Source organism: Mesocricetus auratus, unplaced genomic scaffold (genome assembly GCF_017639785.1).
Source record: "Mesocricetus auratus isolate SY011 unplaced genomic scaffold, BCM_Maur_2.0 Super-Scaffold_100003, whole genome shotgun sequence".
NCBI lineage: Eukaryota > Metazoa > Chordata > Mammalia > Rodentia > Cricetidae > Mesocricetus > Mesocricetus auratus.
Window position 1 is genome coordinate 49,832,029 of NW_024429188.1, and position 24,060 is coordinate 49,856,088.

Below are 24,060 nucleotides of genomic sequence, written 5' to 3' on the forward strand. Positions count from 1 at the left end.
CCATTTTTAACTTTAAATATATTTTGCTCATATTTTTCCCCTCCCTCAAGGCTTTCCAGATCCTTTCTCCCTCCCCACCCAACTTTCAGTTCTTTCTCAAAAAATAAACAAGAGCTAGGCAGTGGTGGCGAAAGCCTTTAATTCCAGCACTGGGGAAGCAGAGTGAGGCAGATTTTTGTGAGTTCGAGGCCAGCCTGGTCTACAGAGTAAGTTCTAGGACAGCCAGAGCTGTTACACAGAGAAACCCTGTGTCAAAAATCAAAAACAAACAAAAAAACCCAAACAATAACCCATACAACAATTTTAAATTGCTTTCCTTAGATTTCTTTAACTGCTAATTTGAACAAATAGTCAAAAATTTATTCTTGTGTTAAAGTTTTATTTGGAACACATCTTTTCAGTTTAATGTTATTTTGGTACTTAATGTATGGATTTTTAAATCCATTGCTTGGTTTTAACTCGTATATACATTATAAAATTGTGCATATTTGGGGCATGTTTTTAAATTTGAAGGTCAAACAAAACTACATGAATGTATAATCTATTGCAGAAAGGGTTAAATATGCTGAATAGAATAGATTTTGTTCTGTCTTTGTTTTTAAGGTTTGGATTAAGCAACAAGTTTGATACGGAATTTCCCTCAGTTTTGACAGGGAAGGTAAGTGAGTTTGCTTTGAATTTTCCAATTCTAATGCACTGTGTTATGGCGAATTCAATGTTATGACAAATGCTTTGACTCACTGGTAATGAAGCCAAATAACAGGAGGCCTCCCTGCTTGGAAGCTGTGTTCGCAGTGACTAAATGCTGTTGCCATGACTACCAGCCTCTGGCCAGCTATTTTGTCTGATGTTTCTTAATGTCAGCCATTGTTTATTTACCTGTTCAGTTTTTCCAGTGTTGCCTGTTTTGCCCAGCACAGGTACCTGTAATTGTTTCCATTTAGATCTATATTTTCCAATATTTCATTGCCAGAGTTACCTTTGTAGCTGAATCACTATTATTTTTAAAGTGTTATGTCACACATCATTTATTACAAATAAAAAGCATTGCAGTTTTGGTTAGATGTTTTTCTTCCTTTTAGATTGAATATGTAAAATGGAACTCACAGCAATAAATGACTACCTTTCTATTTGCGGGTTTCTCTATATTCAATTGTGTAGACAAGCATTCTTGCTCAAAATTCAGACTTTGCAGCATTTAAACCTATAAGTATAGATTAATATACAGCGTGATTATTATAAATAATATTGTATTATACTGAAAATTCACCAAATGAACAGATTTCAGGTTCTCTAAAAGAAATGATAAATAACTATATATGTTAACTTGCTTGACTGTAGTAATTATTTCACTATGTATATGTATATTAAAATACCATGTTGAGCTGCTGTGGTGGCACAGATATATAAACCCAGCGCTAGCATTCAAGAGGGTCATGAATTCCAGGCTAGCCTGGGTTACGTAGTTAGAACTTGTGTGGAAAAAAATGGTAGAGAGTGAGAGAGCTTCAAAGACACCTGAAGTCCATCTCTGGCATCTACACTTGCACATGAAAGTGCATGAACACACACACCATGAGGGGAGGGGAGGCAGGGAGGGAGGGAAGAGAAAACTCTTCGGTGTGAATGTTTAGCTTTGGTCTCTAGTATGTTCTACCTCCCTCTCCTAATCATTCAGAATGCTTCACCAAATACAGCAGTAGTTTAAACCTAGATGTGTTTTATAAACATTAATAATAAACATTTTCTCCAAATGTGTAAAATATTTCCAGCTTTAATACTAGCTTATTTTTTATATGTTTAAAGTTAGAGGCCTAGAAATTTCTAGAAAACTGTCAGTAAATATAGCTCTCAGGAACAAGCATTATCCATTCAGTTTATTGATCTTTAAGCTCACATTTGAAAACACATTGTACACAAATTCCTGTATCTATAATTTGGCATTATCCATTTTTTTAAATTAGCCAGTTTTGCGTGCTGAAATAATCTTTGGAATACCTTTTCACATCTTTTCATTCCTTTCCAAACTTTCTGGAACTAAACATTCCATTGATTCATGAGATACCAGGATTTTTTAAATCGGAATGGTAAGCTGTTATTCGTATCCATTCATACAGCCTGGATGATCTGGATAGGAGCTGTTCTTGAAAACATCCATTCCTGCCGGGCGTTGGTGGCGCACGCCTTTAATCCCAGCACTCGGGAGGCAGAGGCAGGCAGATCTCTGTGAGTTTGAGACCAGCCTGGTCTACCGAGCGAGTTCCAGGACAGCCTCCAAAACAATACAGAGAAACCCTGTCTTGAAAAAAACAAAAGAAAACATCCATTCCTTTTTTTTTCTAATCTGTGTGTCTTTTTCTTTTTTATAAACAGGGTTTTGTTATGTATCCCAAGCTGCCTGGAACTTATTATGTAACCCAAGCTGGTCTCAAACTTGTGGCAATCCTCCTGCCTCAGCTCTCTAATTGTTCTGATTCCAAGCATGAGTTACCATGCCTGGCTAAAACATCTATTCTTTTCAGGTGACTATTTTTATAGTACACATACGGATGTGTGGTTCTATATTCAAGTGTGCGTTATTTGTATTGCTCACATGTTCTCATGTGTACATGGGTATACATTTGGTTATGCAGAAGTGATAGCACAATGCTTTCTTAATGTGTGTTTGACAATGAGAAAAGCACTAAAAGTAACTGAAAGTCTGATGTGTCTTGGTTGGTTTTGTTGCTGTGGATGAAGCCCAGGGCCTTGCTCACACTAAGCACGCACTCTATGGCTGAGCTTCATCTCTAGTTCCTGGAGATCTGATTTTTAAAGTTACATGTTTATGAAATAAATTCCTTAATGGGATTTTTGTTCAGTAGGTACTATTTCACTTGTAGTGTGGATTATTAAACCATTTCTCTAATAACTGGGAGAAGGCTTAAATAAATATGAAAAACAAAATAAAAAGGTCTTAATTCCTAACTTAATACTCCTTATGTAAATTGTCTTAAGATGGATAACTGTACTACGTAGCAGAAAAGAATTACCCCTTTATGAAATTCAGTCTTTTGGCATGCCTGAGCTATTCTAAGTAGCTGGCTTGAGGTAAACAAATTTGCACTCAATTAAGAAAATCTGAAAGGCCATTTTGTAAGTTCCACAACTCAGTATTAACTTTTTGCTGCCTTTGTGTTAATTTTTTCCCCATTTCACTAGAGGTAAGTAAATTCTCCTGTCATGATAGGACAAATCGTGTAGGCATGCATGTATATACACACTGAGATTCTGGTGAGCAGAAAGAAGCGAGAGCTTCTGATCCTCAGCTTGAAGGAAGTGAAGGGCATTATGGAGAAAGCACTATGGAGAAAGCACCGTGTAGTGTTGGGAATGGCGAGCCATAAAAATTGCCCTCCTCTATTGTGATCCAATATGACACGTGATTGCTATGCTTGTGTTCCTCACAATGAGGGAGGCAAATCAGTCCTGCTGGGCTTTGCTTCGATTTTCTTCTGAGTCTCCTGCATCCTGTTATAAAATATTATGACCCTTTCCCCCACCTTCATGATGTTGTTTTCTGTTTTCTTTCCAAGAGAGTCAAAAGGAATGACATGTTTCTTTACAGCCTACTGTCTGGTGAAAAAGTCAGAGGCTCCCAGCCGACATTCAATACTGAAAATACTCAGTTGTATACAAGCGAATGAGTCAACTGGTACCAGCTCGGAATCTGCAGTTAACTAAACATTTCTCTCTGTGTTTAAAGCTTAGAGTCATTCTCATCCCTTATCTCCGCTTTAGAATACAGCCCCCACCCCGGCACCTGCACCAGCAAGCCAATCGTGGCATCTTTTTAAAGTCAAAATGCAGAATGTAGTTTGTTCTTTGAGATTCTAGTGCATGCTTTTCTTTTCAATAGATTTCTTTGTCTTATAACCCAAATTTTGATTTCTCATTTTTAGCACCTTGAACATTTGAATTTTAATGTGTCTGTAGTAAGAGAGTATCTGTTAAAAGTAGAGGGTTTTGGAGAAGGGAAATTGCCAGATTTGAGGAGTATTGTTTGGTTGTTTCCATTTTCAGAAACAAGTAGCAAACTGTGTATACTGTGGTGTATTGTCGCGTCTGCTGCGCGGCCTGTGTCCAAGAACGTGCGGAGGGTGTCGGGGATTGACAACACAGAGACTCGTTCAACGATGTAAAGAAAACTTTAAGCAGGCCCCAAAAAGGTTCAAGAAAACTTCCTAAGAAAGGCTCCCACCAGAGAAGCTTCTGCTCTCCCCTCTACCCTGGCTGGTTCTGCTCTGACCCCAGAAAACTGATCTGGGCGTGGCAGAAGAGGTGGTTAGTCTTTGGACAAGGTCGAGGTCAGGGTGGTTTCTGTGGGCAGGCCTTTTCCAGGAACTTAATGCCCCCAGGCATTGTATTGTTTTTAGTAAACATTGTCTTACAGCTGCCTACTCCCAGGCAGAAGGGGAAGTGGGTCTCTGCTCAAGGTCTGGTGTTCCCACAATTCACCCCTTTTTATTTTTAAATGAGGCACTCCTGGCTTAGGTCAAGTAGGGTCACCCTCCCTTTCCCGTCATTGGGGGACCTTGAACCCCTGTCTTAGGCGGGAGGGGGTCTTCCCCACAGGTGGCCCGTCATCAGAGCACCCCAACTTTAAATCATCTGTAACCAACCTTCAAGGCTATCGGGATTGCCATGGGCTAGGCTAAGCAATACTTGGTTACGGATCTCTTGCCTCTGGGACAAGGCACGTTTGAGCCCGGCATAAAGCCAGAATGCCTACCGCCACTGCCACCATTTCCAGGACCCCCATTGACATAGCGCCTCTCCATCACCGTACCCATCACCAGATCTGGGCCATAACATTCTACCAGCCTTCGTCTGTTACAAGGGTAACCCACACGTGATTTACATTCTGTTACAAGGGTAACCTGCATGTGATTTACATTTACAATTTGATGAAGTTTCAATTGTTCCAAGATCTGCTCAGGAAAGCATTTAGAAAGTGCACTTGCACAGATACATTAGGTACAATCATTGATGTTACACATGTAGCATTATGAAAAATATGAACAATAGGCTTGTTGCACTATCCACAGAGCACCAATTTGTTCCTGTGGTGATGCAGTTTGTTGATTCAACGTCAGCTGATTATGCGACTTGAGTCAAAGTCTCCTTTTGTCGCATTAGGACAAGTTGCATTTCTCCAGAAAAATACACTGGCCTAGTCGTGATTCCAGAAACAGGAACCATCAAGTCTGATATTTCAAGTGACCATGTCCTGTTCAATTACTTAAAAGAGGCTTTTGCCCCTCATCACAGTCCATACGAATGTCCAAAGGTTTTAAATGGGTCCTTTTTTCTCTATTGGCTTCACGATGAAAACTCATGGGTCCGGAAGGTTGATGCAGCAGGTCTGTTGAGAAACTGGAAATCTCGAACCGACTGTTTTCTTTCTTTCTTGGGCTCTAGATTCGATGACAGCAAGGTTCAGGAACACTGATTTAGGAGATCTCACTCAAACTGGCTTAGGTAGGCTCCCATGGACTCAGGTCCAGTTTTTCTCTGCTCCATGTCGAAGCTTTTATTCTTTTCCTACAAGAAAACACAAACATGCCCTCGACCCCAAATTAGGGTCTTCTCCACTGTTTAGTGCATGGATGTCTCCATTTGACCTGAGCAATGGTTGCTCAAGTTCCATCATGCCAGAATCTGTCTGAAGCTCACTGGCATTCACATTATAAAATTTTTAAATGAGGAGTGTATTATTTGATGAGTCATGTGGGGACTGGGGACATTATTCCCCCCTTTTTATTTTCTAAAAAAATTTTCTTTTTTGAACTGTTGAAGCTGAACCATAACAGTAGAAGGTTAACTATCTAGGTAAATTGGGATTACTACTTAGATTATTTGTAGATGCCCATTAAAAAGGACATATCCATTAAATATTTCCCAAAAACTTCTGAAAATCACTCAAAGATTGTAAACTATACTGTGTCCAAATAACTTTTGAAAATTATTTGAAGTCTGTGAGCAGTCTTTCCCAATCTAACCTATAGAGCTCTCACTAGCTGACAAGGCCTCATTTGCATCTTAAATTTTTCTGTAAAAACATTAACAGACTGGCTGGATGTTCCTTTTAGCTATATATAAAGCAATCTAGGTAGCTTCTGAACTATTTTTGAAGGGGTTTAAGTATCCTTTTAATCATATAAGCAGTTCACACTCATGCATTCACAATCACATTTCATACATACCGGTGTGGCCACACCATACATTCAGAACATACATGCATCTTTCAGTCATCCTTTTTCCCTAGGTCATGATTAGTCTGTTGCAATGAAGCTACCTTAATTGAAATCTATGTAAAAGAACAACTCCAGCCAATCCTTGAACTAAAAGGTTAAAAAGTCCTGTATGTTCTTTATCATTCCTCCATTTGAGCTACAGTCATGGGGTACAGCTGTACCTACTCCTTGTAACTGTAGATGCAAGGTAGAGAGGCCAAGCTTTTGGCCAAAAGTTTTTAGAGATGACTCACAAAATAGAACTTAAAGGTAAACAAAATTTTTCATTCCATATACCTTTGTCTTTTTCTTTACTTAATACCAGTACCTCTTTACTGTTACAAATTTTTTGTTTCACCCATTTTTTTTTATCAGGGTCTCTCTGTATTGTTTTTAGTAAACATTGTCTTACAGCTGCCTACTCCCAGGCAGAAGGGGAAGTGGGTCTCTGCTCAAGGTCTGGTGTTCCCACAGTGTATGATTGATTTCATTCCTGTGCTTCACATTGAAAGTCATCCTTCCCTTCGTCAGGCTTTTACAACACTGTTCTTCCCTGCTAGAAAGAAACTTCTTTTCTAAGATTCCTTGTACACTGTTTTGTTCCTTTGGACAGATTCATTTCTTTTTTGTTTGGTTTGGTTTTGAGACAGGGTTTCTCTGTGTAGCCCTGGCTGTCCTGGAATTCCCTCTGTAGACCAGGCTGGTCTCGAACTCACAGAGATCTGCCTGCCTCTGTCTTCCCAGTGCTGGGACTAAAGGCGTGCACCACCACCAGCTAGACAGATTCATTTCTATCTCTGGTATAACTCTTCACATTTAATTTTCTCATCTGTATTTGCATACTTGTTTTCAAATAAAAGTTTAAATCATAATTACAAACTCTTTTTTTAAAGTATTTTCAAGGCTGGCAAGATGGCTCTGTGGGTAAAAGGTGCATGTCACCAAGCCAGAGAACCTGAGTTAGACCCTGAGAGGTGGCTGTAACTGACTACTGTCCGCTGTCCTGTGTAGTCACATACACAGATAGATGAGTAAATAAGTGTATGTAACTAGTAGTCTCAAAATAAGCAAAGCTTTAAACAGATGACAACAGTGCTTCTTTACAGTAAGTGCTAGAAGTCAGGGTTAAAAATGGTGAGGGGCTGGAGAGATGGCTCAGGGGTAAAGAACACTGACTGCTCTTCAAGGGGACCCTGGTTCAATTCCCAGCACCCACATGGCAGCTCACAACTGTCTATAACTCCAGTTTCAGGGGACCCGACACCCATGGCAAAAACACGAATATACATAAAATTAAAAAATCAGCAAATATATAAAAAGAATGAAAAGGAAAATGGTGAGACACCCGAGCTGCACTTACCCGGACAACTGGCGGCATGTGCTGCCGGCACGTGGAAGTGATTTAGCGAGGACAAGGTCTCTGGCCTGTGTGGCAATGACCTTAAGGTGACAAACTGAGCCTTCACTGAAAAACCATTCTGAAGTGAAATTGTCGTCACCCGACACAGAAAAGATTTTGTTTTTTTTTATTTATTGTCATAATATGAAAGTAATTTTGTTATTTAAAAAAAATTGTGTGCATCGCAGAATGACTACAGTTATACCAGGTGGGTGGATTTTGTTTGTTTTTTTGTTTTTGTTTTTTGAAAGAGGGGGGAAAGAATAAAGATATGACAGTAGGAAAAAAACTATTCTCTAATTACGCCTAGACCGAGAGGTAAAGGGGAATGTTTTTCAGGAGATGTAACATAATGTTTAAGTGCTTAAAGAACACAAATGAAGACTTCTCTTTTTTTAATTTTTTTTAAGACTTCTCTTGCCTATAGTCTCACCATGAAACATGGATAATAGCTCCGTTTGCAGAGTGCCTAATTATGCTAGGTATTGTACCAAGTAGCTTTATAGCTATTACCTCCTTTATTCTCGAAATTTTCCTCACAGAAGGAAAAAATTACAGCCTACTCATAGGAGGAAGCAATGCTACAGAGTTAGGAGAGAATAAGAATAAATGCCTAAGGGAAGGAAGGACTCTGACCCCTCATGGAATGCCGTGTCCCTTAGCTCAGGTAGAAGATGAGGATGAACAATCCTCTGAGATGGAAACTGTCTTAATTTAACTATTACCTGGTTACTCAGTGATTCCCTGCAATGAGAAGGAAGTTAAATATTGCTGTTTGGGACAGATGCATCTTTAGATAGTAACTAGGCACCTTGTTTTTTTTAAAGAACATCAAAGGACTACAGGAGGAGCAAGTGGTAGTGTAGGTGGGGTTTTCCTGTGCTGAGGCTGTTCCCAAATAATCACTCAGAAACTTAACATTAGTTGTGAATGCTCGGCCAATATCTCAGGCTTCTTACTAGCTCTTACATTTAAATTAACCCATATTTTGGGGGCTGGAGAGATGGCTCAGCAGTTAAGAGCACTGACTGCTCTTCCAGAGGGCCCAGGTTCAATTCCCAGCAACCACATGGCAGTTCACAGCTGTCTGTAACATCAAGATCTGATACCCTCACACAGACATACATGCAGGCGAAGCATCAATGTACATAAAATAAATAAATTTTAAAAGACAAATTAATTAACCCATATTTCTTATCTATGCTTTGCCATGTAGCTTAGTACCTTTTCTTGGTAAAGCATTGCCCATCTTGCTTCTCTGTGTCTCCCTGAGACACTGTTGACTTCCCCTTCTTCATCTCAGCATCCTTAGTTTGGTCACCCTGCCTATATTTCCTTCCTGGCTACCAGCCAATCAGCATTTTATTAAACCAATTCAAGTGTCAAATCTTTATAGTATACAAGGGTCCACAGCATGGTAGAATGTCTGTTCCGTGTGGGCTAGCACTCAACTTCCATCCCTGGTTCTGACAAGAAGGGAGAGGAAAGAATTAGAGGGGAAGAATATCTCTGAAAGAAAATTCAAAACTGAAGAGCACTGAAGTTTCCTTGTGACTGTATAAAACAAAGACTATATCAGGACTGCAGAGATGGTTCAGAGGTTAAGAGCACTGGCTGCTCTTCCAGAGGTCCTGAGTTCAATCCCCAGTACCCACATGGTGTCTCACAGCCATCTGTAATGGGATCTGATCCCCTCTTCTAGCATGCAGGCATATGTTCAGAGCACTCATAAAACACCTAAATAGCCAGGCGTTGGTGGCGCGCACCTTTAATCCCAGGCAGGCGGATCTCTGTGAGTTCAAGACCAGCCTGGTCTACAAAAGCTAGTTCCAGGACAGCCTCCAAAGCCACAGAGAAACCCTGCCTCAAAAAAGAAAACACAAAACAAAACAAAACACCTAAATAAATAAATTAAAAAGTTAAAACAAGGACTATCATTTCACTTCATACCGGGATTCAGAAAAAATTGAATGATTTTACCTGCTATTTTCTTAGACACAGCAAGAATGCTTTCTGATTTCAATAATAAAGCATACTTCTGTCAATTTATTTTCATATTTACCCACAGAAATGTCAATTCATTGGAATTCTTGGTGCACAGTAGCTGTCTGTTATGTTTTTAACAGTGTAGATGGAGAATGAAGTCCATTTTTCCCATGTAAACAAAGTTTTAAGCCCAACAGTTTCAAAACTGCTCATTGTTAGCAAAAAAAAAAAATTAGCTGTTTCATGGACTGATTAATTGACTTATGGGTGACACAAACAGTTCTAATAGAGCTTGTCTACTCAATGTTTTAATTGTGACAGTGCTGAATTGGATCTTTATAACATCAGTACGTGTGTTTGTGTGAATTCTAAGACATGCCTGCTAAAAATTTTTAAAAATTTGACAAAGCCATTCCTCTAGTACAGCCTTTTATTTGGAGGAGTAAAGCTTTTTGGTTTGTGATGTCACACATTGTTGTGGGGCTTTCATTTTATTGCAACTTATTTTTCTATCAACATCCTAAGTTTTACTTTCACAACCAGATGCCAAACCTTATCCCTTGAACTTACTGTCTGCCAACTTTCTGAGTAATGCCGTATCATCTTGGTGGTCCAAAACATGATTTTTACCAAAAACAGACTATTTTTAGTGTATCTTTGAATCATGTAACTTGCAAGGGGAATTTTTGATGTAAATCTTAACTACATGGGTCATGCTCCTGCCTTTGAATTGATTCTATCACTGTTTGTAGAGAAGCACAAACACCTACTTGCAGGGATGGAGGTAATAACCAGAAATGTTAACTTTGTGTAAAGACTTTTCAACCTTCAAAACTCAGAGTGGTTATGAATCTGATGTGTGCTGAATACTAACAGACCGCTTTAAACATAATTGTCAGATATTATCGCTTGTTAATGTATTTCCCTGCTATCAGCAGCAAGTTTAACTATTATATTGCAGATTTGCCAGAAAGAAAAAGGTGTTAAGAGTTTATTTCAAAGTAATTCAGGATTATTATCAATGCCTAATTTTAATTCCATCTCCTGGTTAATGGTTTGGTTTTTGTTCTTGTCTTATGCTTCTAACCATAACTCAGGTCTCAGTCAGGGTGCCTGAATACTGTGAGCACTATTACTGTAACAAGAATGCTTGGTAACAAAAATGCCTGATGGCTTTCCCTTACTATCAGCCGTGTTGCTTTCTGTTGATTGCTGGTCATTTCAGAGCATTGTGGTTATTACATGAAGTTCTTCAAGCATGAAATTATGTTGCTTCACTCGCTGATGTCTTCCAAGAGTATGTGATACAGATTTATGGAGAGAATATATTGAAACATTTGAAGTATTTCTGATAAGATAGTTTCCTTAGGATTGGGGCTAGTGGGAAGCTGTCCACAAACTCATTAAGTTAGTCCCCCTGTTCTAGGTGGCTCCAGAAGAATTTAAGACCAGCATTGGCCGTGTGAACTCATGTCTGAAAAAGGCTCTCCCAGTCAATGTGAAATGGCTACTGTGTGGATGTCTCTGCTGCTGTTGCACCCTGGGGTGCAGCCTGTGGCCTGTTATTTGTCTCAACAAAAGAGTGAGTATAACCAGCCTATTGTATAACAATAAAAAGAGCTGCCACTTATTGGACACTTACTATGTGTTAGAACTGTTTCCATTTCCTTTACATGGTTTATTGAATTCCCATAACAATGCTGTCCTTATTTTAAAGCTAGAGAAACTCTGGGAAGAGAGAGTAAGCCACTTGTTCAGCCTTTATCAATACTTCATCACTTAACATGAGTTTTCATCACTTGAAATAAATGCAATGCAACTCAACTAATATATATGAGTTAATTAAAAAAAAAAGAAAGCCTGAAGGAATGACTTAACTAGTTCTGAGCTACAGGTGTACCAGGAGAGCATCCTTGGCTCTCTGAAGCCAATCAAAAGAACCAGCAATCCTCAAAGATGGCAAAAGTCCTTAGCCTTGAACATGTCACAATAACATTCCAAAATGACCCTTCTAGTTGTGTCATGAATTTAGGATACTGCCTTAATTTTGTCATCTTTAAAATTACATTTTTATTTCAGGACTGTTTTCCTCAGTGGGAAACATCTTTGAAAAATCTGAATAATGGGATGGGAATATAGCTCAGGGTTTGAGTGCTTGCCCAGCCCATATGAGGCCCTAAGTTCAGTTCCCATAAATGGAAAAAAATGGGGTTAAAGGACCTGGAGAGATGGGTAAGAGCACTTTCTGTGCAAGTAAGAGGACTTGAATTTGAATCCAGCACCCATGTCAAAAACCAGGCAAGGGTGGAGACAGGCCCACCAGGGCTTCCTGACCATCAGCCTACCTGCGGGTTGAACAAGAGACTCTGTCTCAAGGAATAGAAGGAGGTAGAGAAGGACATCTTTCTCTGACCTCCAGAAGCTCACACAGGTACGTGCCTGTACACATGTACCACATGCATGTACACACACACACACACACTAACACATACATTAAATTATAAGTTCTTTCCCCGGTACCTACTGATGCTTTCTTTAAACTAAAGCAGATGTAGTATTTATTATAAGTTGAAAATATTCTCAAGGAATAACCATTTTCTCTTGCATTTTCTCTTCAGCTCTTTCATGATTACTTCAAAAAGACAGATAATAAAATGCTGGCAACTTTATGGCTTTTTTTCTTTTTTGGTTTTTCCAGACAGGGTTTCTCTGTATTATTTTGGAGGCTGTCCTGGAACTCATTCTGTAGACCAGGCTGGCCTCGAACTCACAGAGATCCACCTGTCTTTGCCTCCTGAGTACTGGGATTAAAGGTGTGCGCCATCACTACCCAGATAACTTTATGACTTTTTTTTTCTTAACCTAGAGTGTTGTGCATGGTAGACAGTCATACCCCAGAATCATAGCCCTTGTTTTTATTTTGAGACAGGGTCCCATTAAGTTATCCAGACTGACAATCCTGGCTAGCCTGGAACTCACTGTATAGTCCAGACTCATCCTGAACTCACAGAGATCTGTCTGCATCCGCCTTTGCCTCCAGAGTGTTGGAGTTAAAGAGTCACACTACCCCGCACCTGGCCAGGGCTCATCGTAAACTCCCTCTGTAACTCAGGCAGGCCTTGAGCTCCTTCCTGGTCTTTCTGCCTCAGTATCCTTAGCAACTGGGATTATGGGTGTGCGTCACTATGTCCAGCTCCCCTATGACTTTTTGAATGGAAAAGTTAAATACTTTTCTGATTCCCTAGTGGTTATTAAAACCACCAGTAGATAAAAGCTTTGCTTTAAATACAGTTTAATTTGTTTGTCAAAGCAAGTATAGTATTTTCAACTGTCTATCAATTTAAAAAGGCTGACATCATAAATTTTTTAATTGTATCTTTTAGAAGTTACAATCAATAACTTCTACCACATTATTTTAAAGCCTCGGTGTGAATTAATCATGATTTGGGTTTCCCAACACATAAACATAGCCAGTCTCAATTACTTAGAAACAAAGTTTTTGGTTTTAATGTTATCAAGAATATTTTTCTTCTGTGATTTATTTATGTTGTTTTTGTCTATCTCAATACCTGCACCACAGGGTGTGAAACAAACATTTTTTTCCAATCATGTGTTTCTGCTATGAATATTTCTAGTAGAATATTCTTTTTTGGGGGGGGGTTTCAAGACAGGGTTTCTCTGTGGCTTTGGAGGCTGTCCTGGAATTAGCTCTTGTAGACCAGGCTGGCCTCAAACTCACAGAGATCCGCCTGCCTCTGCCTCCCAAGTGCTGGGATTAAAGGTGTGCGCCACCAACGCCCGGCTTCTAGTAGAATATTCAATGAAAGCTGAGATGATGTTGATTCTGTGATATCCTTCTTTCTGCCATTGCTTTGTTAAACTAAGACTTTACACTGGGCCCAGCAGGATGGCTCAGCTAGTGCAGGTGATTGGTGGCAAGCCTTATAACCTCAGTTCAGTCTCCAGACCCACAAGGTAGAAGAGAGAACCAACTCCCACATGCTGTATCTGACCTCCACATGCTTGGCTCTGAAAATTGAACTTGCTTCATCTGGAAGAGCAGTAGACTCTTTTAAACTCGAAATCATCTCTCAAGCCCTATAAATGATCTTTTTTTTTTACTGTAAGATGAGGTATGCATGCATGTGGAGGTCAGAAACAGCATGTGGGAGAAACAAGGATATCAGGTTCCAGTTCCTAGGGATCTGAATATTTATTCTGGCCTCCATGGGCACCCTCACAAATGTGGCATACACACACACACACACACTTTTTCAGTAGAGTGGTAGAGTGCTTACTTTCCATGCACAAAGCTCTAAATTCAATCACCAACACAGCATAAACCTAGCACTTGAGGTAAAAGCAGTAGGAACAAATTTCTAGGCTATCCTTGGCTACATATTGCATTTGAGGTCAGCATGGGCTATGTGAGATCCTGTCTAAAAAGGTCCTTTAGTGTAGATTTATAAACCATTACCCCAAGAGCCAAACCACTCTATTCTTGAACATTTAGAATAATTGTCAGCATTTAAAAATTAGAGTACTGAAACCAGAGATAAAGATCAGTGAGACGGCTCTTGGCTAGAGTGTGTGAACTCCTAGGTTCTATCCCTGGCACCTCATTAATTAATTAAGTAATTTTTAGAAGAAAATGTGTGCTATCCAGCCAGCTTCTAAAAGCTGGAGATCTGGGAAGACTGGACTTTAATGAGAATTGACTATGACCACGTAGGGATGTGGGTCCAGTAAGTTTCGACTTAACCCTCCTTACATGAGCCACGGAAGCCACTATGGTTTCATATTCAGCTTGAGGCTTGGTCATACCACCACCCTTATGAAATTGCTTTAAACCTTTCTCCTTTTTTACTTTGAGCCTTGATGAACTGAGAGGGCTATTTCGAAGGGAGGGTCTGTTCTCATCATACAAATATGGTGATGTTTTATGAAGTAGAGCTTGTAATTACCATCATACTTGCTTCTGTTTGTGTGTGTGTGTGTGTGTTTTAAGTATTTTAAAAAGCAGGGCGTTGGTGGCGCACGCCTTTAATCCCAGCACTCAGGAGGCGGAGGCAGGCGGACCTCTGTGAGTTCGAGGCCAGGCTGGACCGATAGCCTCCAAAACAATACAGAGAAACCCTGTCTCATAAAAAACCAAAAAATAATAATAAAAAATAATAAAAAGCCGGGCGTGGTGGTGGATGCCTTTAATTCCAGCACTCGGGAGGCAGAGGCAGGTGGATCTCTGTGAGTTCGAGGCCAGCCTGGTCTACAAAGCGAGTTCCAGGACAGCCTCCAAGACAATACAGAGAAACCTGTCTCGAAAAACCAAAAAAAAAGAAAGAAAGAAAGACAAATAGTTCTAGCTGCAGGTTATATTCAAGCATTTTATTTGTGTCTTTCACAGAGTACATGTGTGCTCTTGAAGAAAGAAGCACAAAGAATATTTTTTATTGGATGGTATCCTTTTTTCTTAGTTTTTTTTTTATTTATATACAGTGTTTTGCCTGCTTGTATGCCTGAAGGCAGAAGATTGTACCAAATCTCAATACAATGGTTGTGAGCCACCATATGGTTGCTGATAATTGAAGTCAGGACCTCTGGAAGAGCAGCCAGTGCTCTTAACTTCTGAGCCACCTCTCCAGCCTGACACGAGGGTATTCTATACATTCTTATATAACTTAGATGTAGCCCACCCTTGAACCTTTTGGGGGTATTTTTTGTTTGTTTGTTTTTTGGAGACCATGTCTTCTATCCCAGGCTGGCCTGGGACTGACTATGTAGGTGATCATGACCTTGAACTTCGGATCCTGCATCTACCTTTTGACTGCTAAGATTATATGCTACTATAGTACTAGTAGGTTTAGTTTATATAGTGTTGGGGATGGAACCCCAGGCTTTAAGTCCATGTTGGGCAAGGACTATACCAACTAAGTTACGTCCATAGCTCCAGACATTATCTTTTATCTTCTTCTGAACTTGGGTCATTTGCATATAGCCATATATAAGAAAATAATTGCGTTTCTAAAGGCTAATGAGTGTGCTCCCCCACCCCTTTTTGTCAGCTTTACATGTTAACAGCTGTACTCCATAAGGTTTTATTGTCTTTATGTTTTGAGATGGCTGTTTTTGATTTTTCAGGACAGGGTTTCTCTGTGTAGCTTTGGAGCCTGTCCTGGAACTCACTCTGTGAACCAGGCTAGCCTCGAACTCACAGCGATCCACCTGTCTCTGCCTCCCAAATGCTGGCATTAAAGGCGTGCACAACCATGCTCAGCTGTGTGTAAGATTTTTCATCTGCTTTCTTAAGGACAGGAGTTAATGCTGAGCTAACATGATACATAGTCAATTGGAAAATCACCCATCCAGTAATTTTTCAAATACTTTTTTGAGAAAGAATTTACATACCACGAAATTTACTCATATTAAGATGAACCATGTGGCTGGAGAGATGGCTCAGCGGTTAAACATACACTGGCTTCTCTTCCTGAGGACTCAGGTTAAATTCCCAGCAATGACATGGTGGCTCACCACCCTCCGTAATGGGATCTGGTGCCTTCTTCTGTTGTGCAGGCATACATGCAGACAGAGCACTCATATATGTAAAAAACATAAATAAGTCTTTTTTAAAAGATGAATCATTTAGTTTTGATACATTTACAAATAGTACTGCGTGACCGTTGCTACACAGTCTAACTTTAGAACATTTCCTTCACCTTTAAAAGGAAATCTTGGAACCATTTGTAGTGACTTCAGATTTCTCCCCAGCGCCCCTTGTAATCCCAAGCAAGTACAATCTACTTTCCCTCTCACTTCTCCTTTATATTACTTTACATTTTTATATTTATATTTTTGTAAATATAAAATTATATCTGCATTATATATTTTATACTATATTTTAAATATTTAGATTTGTTACTTTATAAATTTATATTTCCTTTATATTTCTATATATTACTTCATGACTATCTTTGAAACCAAGAATAATGACTTTTATTGAGTAGAAACACATAACAAAAATTGCCTGTGAAGCCAATTCAAGTGTATAGTTCAATGGCATTAAAACCATTAACACTGTCATATAGCCATCACTATTATGCAATTCCAGAACTTTTTCATCGTCCCCAAGGAAAAACCCCATATCCATTAAGCAGTCATTCTCCAGTTCCCTTCACCTGAGGAAGTAAAGAAGCACTCACTCCTCTATCTTTCAGAAGAGTTTTTAAAAGGATTAATATTAATTCTTAAATATACTTGAGAGAATGTAGTAGGAAAGCCTGGGATTTACTGTTTTGGCAAGGGTTTGATTGACATGTACTCTTCTGACTTGGCTTAGTCAGGTTTTCTCAGACATGTTGAGATTTTTACTTCTTTTTATTATTTTTTTTGTTTACATCTCAACCAAAGTTTCCCCTCCCTCCTCTCCTCCTCGTTCCTCCCCAGATTTTATATTTCTATTTGAGTCAATTCTAGGAATTTGTTCCCTTTGTCTGGGTAATCTAGTTCATCTGCATAGCATTCTTCTTAGTATACTCTCCTGTTCTTAATTCCTGTAAGGTTGATTGGCTTAGGCATTTGGGTCTTTTCTTGAAGCTGGAAGTTTGACGTATCTGTCAGTATTTTCAAAGGCCAGACCTTTTGGTGTTTTGTTTTGTTCCTACTCTTTTTTCTTTTGTCTTTCTTCTGCTGCCTTTGGATTTCATTTGCTCTCTTTTCTAATTCCTTAAGGTGTGAGTTAGATTATTGATCTGACGCTAGCCTTCTTTCTTCTCACAGATGTGTATAGTTCCTTTTCCTTCCAAGCATTGCTTTAGCTGCAGCCTCTTAAGTTTAGCATATAGTAGTTTGTTTTCATTCAGTATTTTCTGGTTTGCTTGTGGGTTCTTTGGGCTATTTATTCATTGCTTCAGGGTGTGGTGTTCAATTTCTTCTTTGTGAATTTCTTTGTTGAGCTGCATAGTTATTTTATCCATTACTGAAAGTAGGATATCAAAGTCTCTGTTATTGTAGAATTACCTAATTCTCACCTTAGTGTACTCATTTTTTTTCAGTTTTCCAAGACAGGATTTCTCTGTGTAGCAGCTCTGACTGTCCTGGAATTCTATTTGTAAACCAGGCTGGCCTTGAACTCACTGAGATCTGCCACCATGTAGTCAATTTTTAAATATACTCTTTAGTTTATTGTTCATTGCATATATGTTTATAATAGTTAAATTTTCTTGATAGATTTATCATCTGATTTTTCAACTTATATTATTAGTGACTGAATGTTTATGTCTTCATCAAATTCATTATGTTGAAGTCCTAACCCTGAAGGGTAGAGTCTTTTTTTTGTTGTTGTTATTTTTTTCGAGATAAGGTTTCTCTGTGGCTTTGGAGGCTGTCCTGGAACTCGCTTGGTAGTCCAGGCTAGTCTCGAACTCACAGAGATCCGCCTGCCTCTGCCTCCCGAGTGCTGGGATTAAAGGCGTGCGCCACCAATGCCCGGCGAGTAGAGTCTTTATGAGATTATTGTCCTTCTATGAAAAGACCAAAGAGTTCTCTCTTCCCATCCTCCACCCACTTTGCCTCTCCATCACCACCTCTGTCTTCCCTTCTGACAGAAAGAGACATATATAGCAAGATCTCAGCACTCTAGCAAGAATCCCCTCACCAGAACTCAACCATGCTGGCTTCTTGATCACAGATTTCCAAGCCGCCAGAATTGTGAGATACAAATTTCTGGGGTTTTTTTCCTTCTATTGAAAATAGATAATGTATTCTTCTCTCACAAAATGTATCCTGATTATGATTTTCCCTCCCTCTACCTCCCTCTACTCCTCACGGTTCCTCTTTACCTCCCCTCCTATCTGGATCCACTCCCTTTCTGTTTCTCAATAGAAAAAAAAACAGGTTTCTTTTGTTGCTGTTGTTTTTTGGTTTTTCGAGTCAGGGTTTCTCTGTGTAGTTTTGTAGACCAGGCTGGCCTCAAATTCAGAGATGCACCTGCCTCTGCCCCCCCCCCCAGTGCTGGGATTACAGGTGTGTGCCACCACCGCCCTGCTAAGAACAGGCTTCTAAGAGTTAACACAACATAACACAATTTAATATAATAAAATAAAACAAAAACCATCACATCAAAGTTGGTCAAGACAAGCAATCACAAAGAAAAGAGCCCAAGAGAAGGTACAAGGATCAGAGACCCACTCATTCACTCACTCAGGAATCCCATAAAAGCACTAAACTGGAAACCATATAAATTTAAACCAGTGCATACTGTTTTGTATGTCTGAATGGTTTAATATGTGGGGTGTGTGTGTGTGTGTGTGTGTGTGTGTGTGTGTGTGTAGTCTGTCGTTTTCAGTTGTATGTTGTTCTTTTCTTCTTACTCAAAGTCTATTGTACCCTCCAAAGGTATTGGATGCCCTGGAACTGGATTTGTTGCTCTTGTAGAGGACCCGAGTTCAGTTCCCAGCCCCCACATGATAGCTCACAACCTTCCACATTCTGTAACTCCAGTTCCAGAAAGTCTAACACCCTCTTCTGTCCTCAGGAGCCAGGCATATTCTTGCAGCAAAACACTCATATGCAGAAAATAAAAATAAAATGCTTAAAATCTTTAGCATGTCTTGTAAGTTTTTGTTCTGTGTGTGTGTGTAATTTCACTAACATTTTTTCAGATTTATTTCATTTTTAATTATGTGCAGGGGGCAGTTAATATACACATAAATATGGCTACCCACACAGAGGCATCAGATTTCCCCTGGAGCTAGTTATAGGCAGTTCAGAGCTGCCTGGTATGGGTGCTTGAAATCAAAATCGGGTCCTATGGAATTTTAACCACTAAGGTAAGACTACATTCATTACATATAGTTAGTTAGCTAGCTAGCTAGCTAGCTAGTTAGCTAGTTCAATTATATATATCCAACCCAATTAGTATATTTCTTAGGCAATATTAGGTTTACAGAATAAAATGAGGAAAAATACAAAGTTCCATAAACCTGTTAACATCTTGTGTTAGTGTGATGCCATTTTTATAATTGATGAGCCAGTGTTGTTACATTATAAATAAGTAAAGTTCGGGCCGGGCGTTGGTGGCGCACGCCTTTAATCCCAGCACTCGGGAGGCAGAGGCAGGCAGATCTCTGTGAGTTCAAGACCAGCCTGGACTACCAAGGGAGTTCCAGGACAGCCTCCAAAGCCACAGAGAAACCCTGTCTCGAAAAAACCAAAAAAAAAAAAAAAAAAAAAAAACCAAAAAAAAAAGTAAAGTTCATGGTCTCCATTAGGGTTCATTCTGTATTTTACATTCTATGGGTTTTGACAGTTAATTATTCTGTCTGTCATCATGGTGTGATACAGAATAGTAGCTTCATTGCCCTAAGTATCTGCTGTCCTTCCTCTCTACATCACTCCCACTTCCAAATGCTGAGAAATCACTCAACTTTTTTGTCTCTAATGTTTCTGTTCCTCCTAGAAACATATGCTTAAAACTATTCCAGATCGTCTTTTTTATACTAGCTTCCTCCACTTACCAGTATAGATTTAAAGTTTTTCAACTTTTTTTGGCTTGGTAGCTCATTTCACCAGATCGATCCTTGGAAAGTCTGGATAATATTCCTCTGTTTAAATATACCATGTTTTTTATCATCTGTTCACCTATTGAAGACCATCTTAGTTGTTTAAAGATTTGGCAATCATAAAGATGAGTCAGCAGAACTTTGTAACTCACTTAAGTAAGTACCAAGAGGTGTAATGCTGTTCCTTCAGAGGGAATATGTTTAGCCTTTTTTTTTGTATGTTTAGCTTTGAAGGAAGCTGCCAAACTGCCTTCTATAGTGTCATTCCAGTCTGCATTCCTACAAGCAGTGAACAGGACTTCTGTTTCTCCACATCTTCTTCCCCAGCATTTGGCATTGTGTCTATTTTAGATTTTGGTCATCCTAACACATGTTCAGTGGTCTTTCACAATTGATTTCCAGTTCTACAGAGTCATAAGATACTAAGCAGGTGTGTGTGCACGCGCATGCGTGCTTACTTGCCATTTGTGTATCTTCTTTGAAGAGGTTTCTATTCATGATATCTTTTTGTTTGGGAAATTGTTGTTTTTGTATTGGGGGGTGTTGTAGTTTGGGTTTTTTGTTTTTGAGATATCATTTCACCTTGTAGAGTAGGCTGTTCTCTAACTCACAGAGAGAGATTCACCTGTCTCTGCCTCCCAAATGCTAGGGTTAAAAGTGTGTGCCACTGTGCCCAGCCATCTCCATTTTTAATAACCCAGGTATGGGATGCTTCCAGAAGAAGAAAAAAAGACTGCGTACCTTCCAGAGTGTGCTCACCCATCTATTTTCAAAAGGATACAATTTTCCAACAAGATAGGAGCTGAGGGAGCCATGCCCAGTTTTAATTGTTTTTCTTTTAATACTGCTCAACTTTTTAAAACAATCCATATACTTTACATGCCAGTAATCTTCAAGCTAAGTATTTTGCAAATATTTTCTCCAAGCCCACTGCTTATCTTCTTATTCTCGTAACAATTAACTATCTACACCAGAATTTTCAAATTTTATTTATTTCAACATAACCATTTTTTTCTCTTATGTCTTTTTACTTTTGGCTGAGTATCTAAGAATTTATTGGCAAGCCTAAAGTCACTTCAGTTTTGTTTTAGGTTATAGTATAGGGTTTTATAGTTTTGCTGTTTACATTTATGTCCATGATCTTTGAATTGATTCATTTTTACATGTGAACATCCATTTGTTAAAGAACTATATATAAAAAGACTATACTATCCTTTCTCCAATAAGATGCCATTCATCACTTGTCAAAAATCAGATGGCTGTAGATTTATGTGCATTTATTTCTACCCCCTCTAATTAGTCCATTCATTGGTGCTTTAATCAGTGCTGGGATTAAAGGTATGTACCACCACCACCTGGCTCACAGTGATTTTTTAATAGGAATAGTGGCTATGGACCTCAGCTGTTTCATAGGTGATCTTAGCTATACATTTAGCTGTATTTTTTTGTAGATACTATTTATCAAGTTGAAGAAGTTCCTTCCTATTCTGAGTCTGCTCATTGTTTTTCATTTTGTCCAAAGCCTTTCCGGAATGTGTTGATATAATCACGTGATTTTTCTCTTTACATTTGCTAATATGGTTGATTGATTTTTCAAATCCCATTTGGCTGTGATAAAATACTTTACTGTATTTGTAATGTTTAATTTGGGATTATTGTGACATTGATTATGAAGAAATACCAGCTAGCCTGCAGGTATGATTGTGTAGCATCTTTACTTGGTTTGAGTAATGTGGAAACAATGGCTCTGTACACTAAGTTAGAAAGTATTTGCTCTGCTTTGGCTTTCTGGATGATACTGCAGAGAAATACTAATTTCTTCCTTAACAGTTTCATAGAATATAGCAGTGAATCCATCTAGGTCAAATCCTGTCTATGTGGGAGATTATTCATTATTTAATTTCTTATGTATTTATCTATTCTTATGTGTATGAGCGTTTTGCCTGTATGTATGTATGTGTACCATTTGTGTATCTGATGTTCATGGAGGCCAGTGGCGGGCATTCGATCCCCTGAAACAACTGTGATTCGATCCAAACCTGGATTCTCTGCACCTAGATCCTCTGCAAGACTACCAATTTTAGCCAGGCTTCAAACACGTCTTTAATCCCAGCACTCAGAAGGCAGCAGTAGGTGGGTCTCTGTGAGTTCAAGGCCAGCCTGGTCTACACAGTGAGTTACCAGGACAGCCAGGGCTACATAGTGAGACCCTGTCTCAAAAAGAGGAGCCGTCGACACCTATAGGTTGAAAACTGCTGAGACTGTATCAAAAAGGTGGGGTTAAGAGCGCCATCTTGTGTCACAACAACAGAAGTGACTACAGGCAAAACCAAACTCTGAGAAAACTAGATACTTATACGCATTTCTTTGTTAATTTTTTTTGAGACAGGGTCCCGCTGTGTAGGCTTAGCTGTCCTGAAACTTGATCTGTAGACCAGGCTGGCCTCAAGTATAGATCCACCTACCTCTGCCTCCTGAGGGCTGAGATTAAAGGAAATGCATATTTCACCCTTCTCCCCTTTCCCCTTCGCCAGGATTCTGCTGTTCTCAGCAAATGCTGTCTGAACATGAGAGAAAGCTGACGTCAAAGTATACTACTGATGCATATATCATCGTATTGAGAACTAGGAATTAGACAGGTTCCCCAATAAGATAGGGAGAGGAGCCATGACTAGGTAATAAAGGTGGCAGACTCCCATAATGACAGGCTTCCTCTGCCCCCTCCTGACCGGAAATAAAAGCCACCACTCTTCTGACAGATTGCTTCCTTGCTAGTTGTTTTGTTGTTTTCTGTTCAGTTGTAGGTGTTTTTGAATATATGACTTACAGATAATGGTCACACATTCTGTGGGTTGCCTTTTCATTTCTTTTTTATTTTCCCTTTGTCTGGATTTTATGTTTTGGTTTTTTGTTTTTTGTTTTTTGATGGGGGTTGAAAGAGGAGTTAGGGCTTTCTGCTTTTGGTTTTTTTAGGATGGGTTTTTTGTTCTGGGAAGTCATATTAAAAGAAAACATTGCCAAGAGCAGTGTCAAGGAGCTTACCACTTATGATCTTTTTTAAAAGGTGTTTTATGGTTTCTGAGTAGATAGTTAAGCTTTTAATTCATCTGAGTTAATTTTTGTGTGATGTGATATAAGCTAGGGCCAACTTCACTCATAATCTGTATCCCATCACCATTCAGGAACTATCGTTCCCATTGCATATTTTTGCTATCCTTGTTGAAAATTACTTGATCACATGTGGGTATGGGGGTTTATTTTTAGGCTCCCTGTTCTGTTCTACTGGTCTATATGTCTATGGGGGCTTGTTTTTGTATTTGTGTGTATGTGTGTGTGTGCAAGTACACATGTGTGTTGGCACCCATGGAGTCCAGAAAAAGGTCAGATTCCCTGGAGTAAGAATTACAGATGGTTGTAAGTTTCCCAATATGGATGCTAGAAACTTAATCCCCGTGCTCTGAAAAAGTGGCAAGTACTTCTAACTCTGGAACCACCTCTCCAGTCCCTTATGTCTGTCTTTTGCAGTAGTGTCACACCGTTTTGATAATCCTTTAATTATACTTTCACATCAGGACATGCGATAGCTTTACCTTTGTTCTTTCTCAAGATTCAGTTGGCTCTTGGGGTCTTTTATGGTTTCATACAGATTTGGGGGTTTTCTTTCTCATTTCTGTATTGCATTGAAGCAGTGTGGACAGTTCAACAAAATAATGCTTCATTTCATGATGAAAATACAGATCTTTCACCTCTCTACTGATTTTTTATTTTTAATTTTTGCACTGATGGGTCCTTCTTTTTTATTTGTTTATTTTGATTGGCAGGGTCTCAATGGGTGACACTGTCT

The 24,060-nt window shown here is 39.2% G+C and overlaps 1 protein-coding gene across 1 annotated transcript in view; it reads left to right on the top strand.

The window, feature by feature from the left end:
• The window catches only part of Chic1 (cysteine rich hydrophobic domain 1), a 41,416-nt gene that overhangs the window by 8,182 nt on the left and 9,174 nt on the right, over positions 1 to 24,060 (top strand). The window contains exons 2-3 of the mRNA XM_005086545.4: positions 604 to 658; positions 11,087 to 11,242. Coding sequence (XP_005086602.1) covers positions 604 to 658; positions 11,087 to 11,242 — 211 coding nt within the window. The remainder of the gene's footprint in view (positions 1 to 603; positions 659 to 11,086; positions 11,243 to 24,060) is intronic.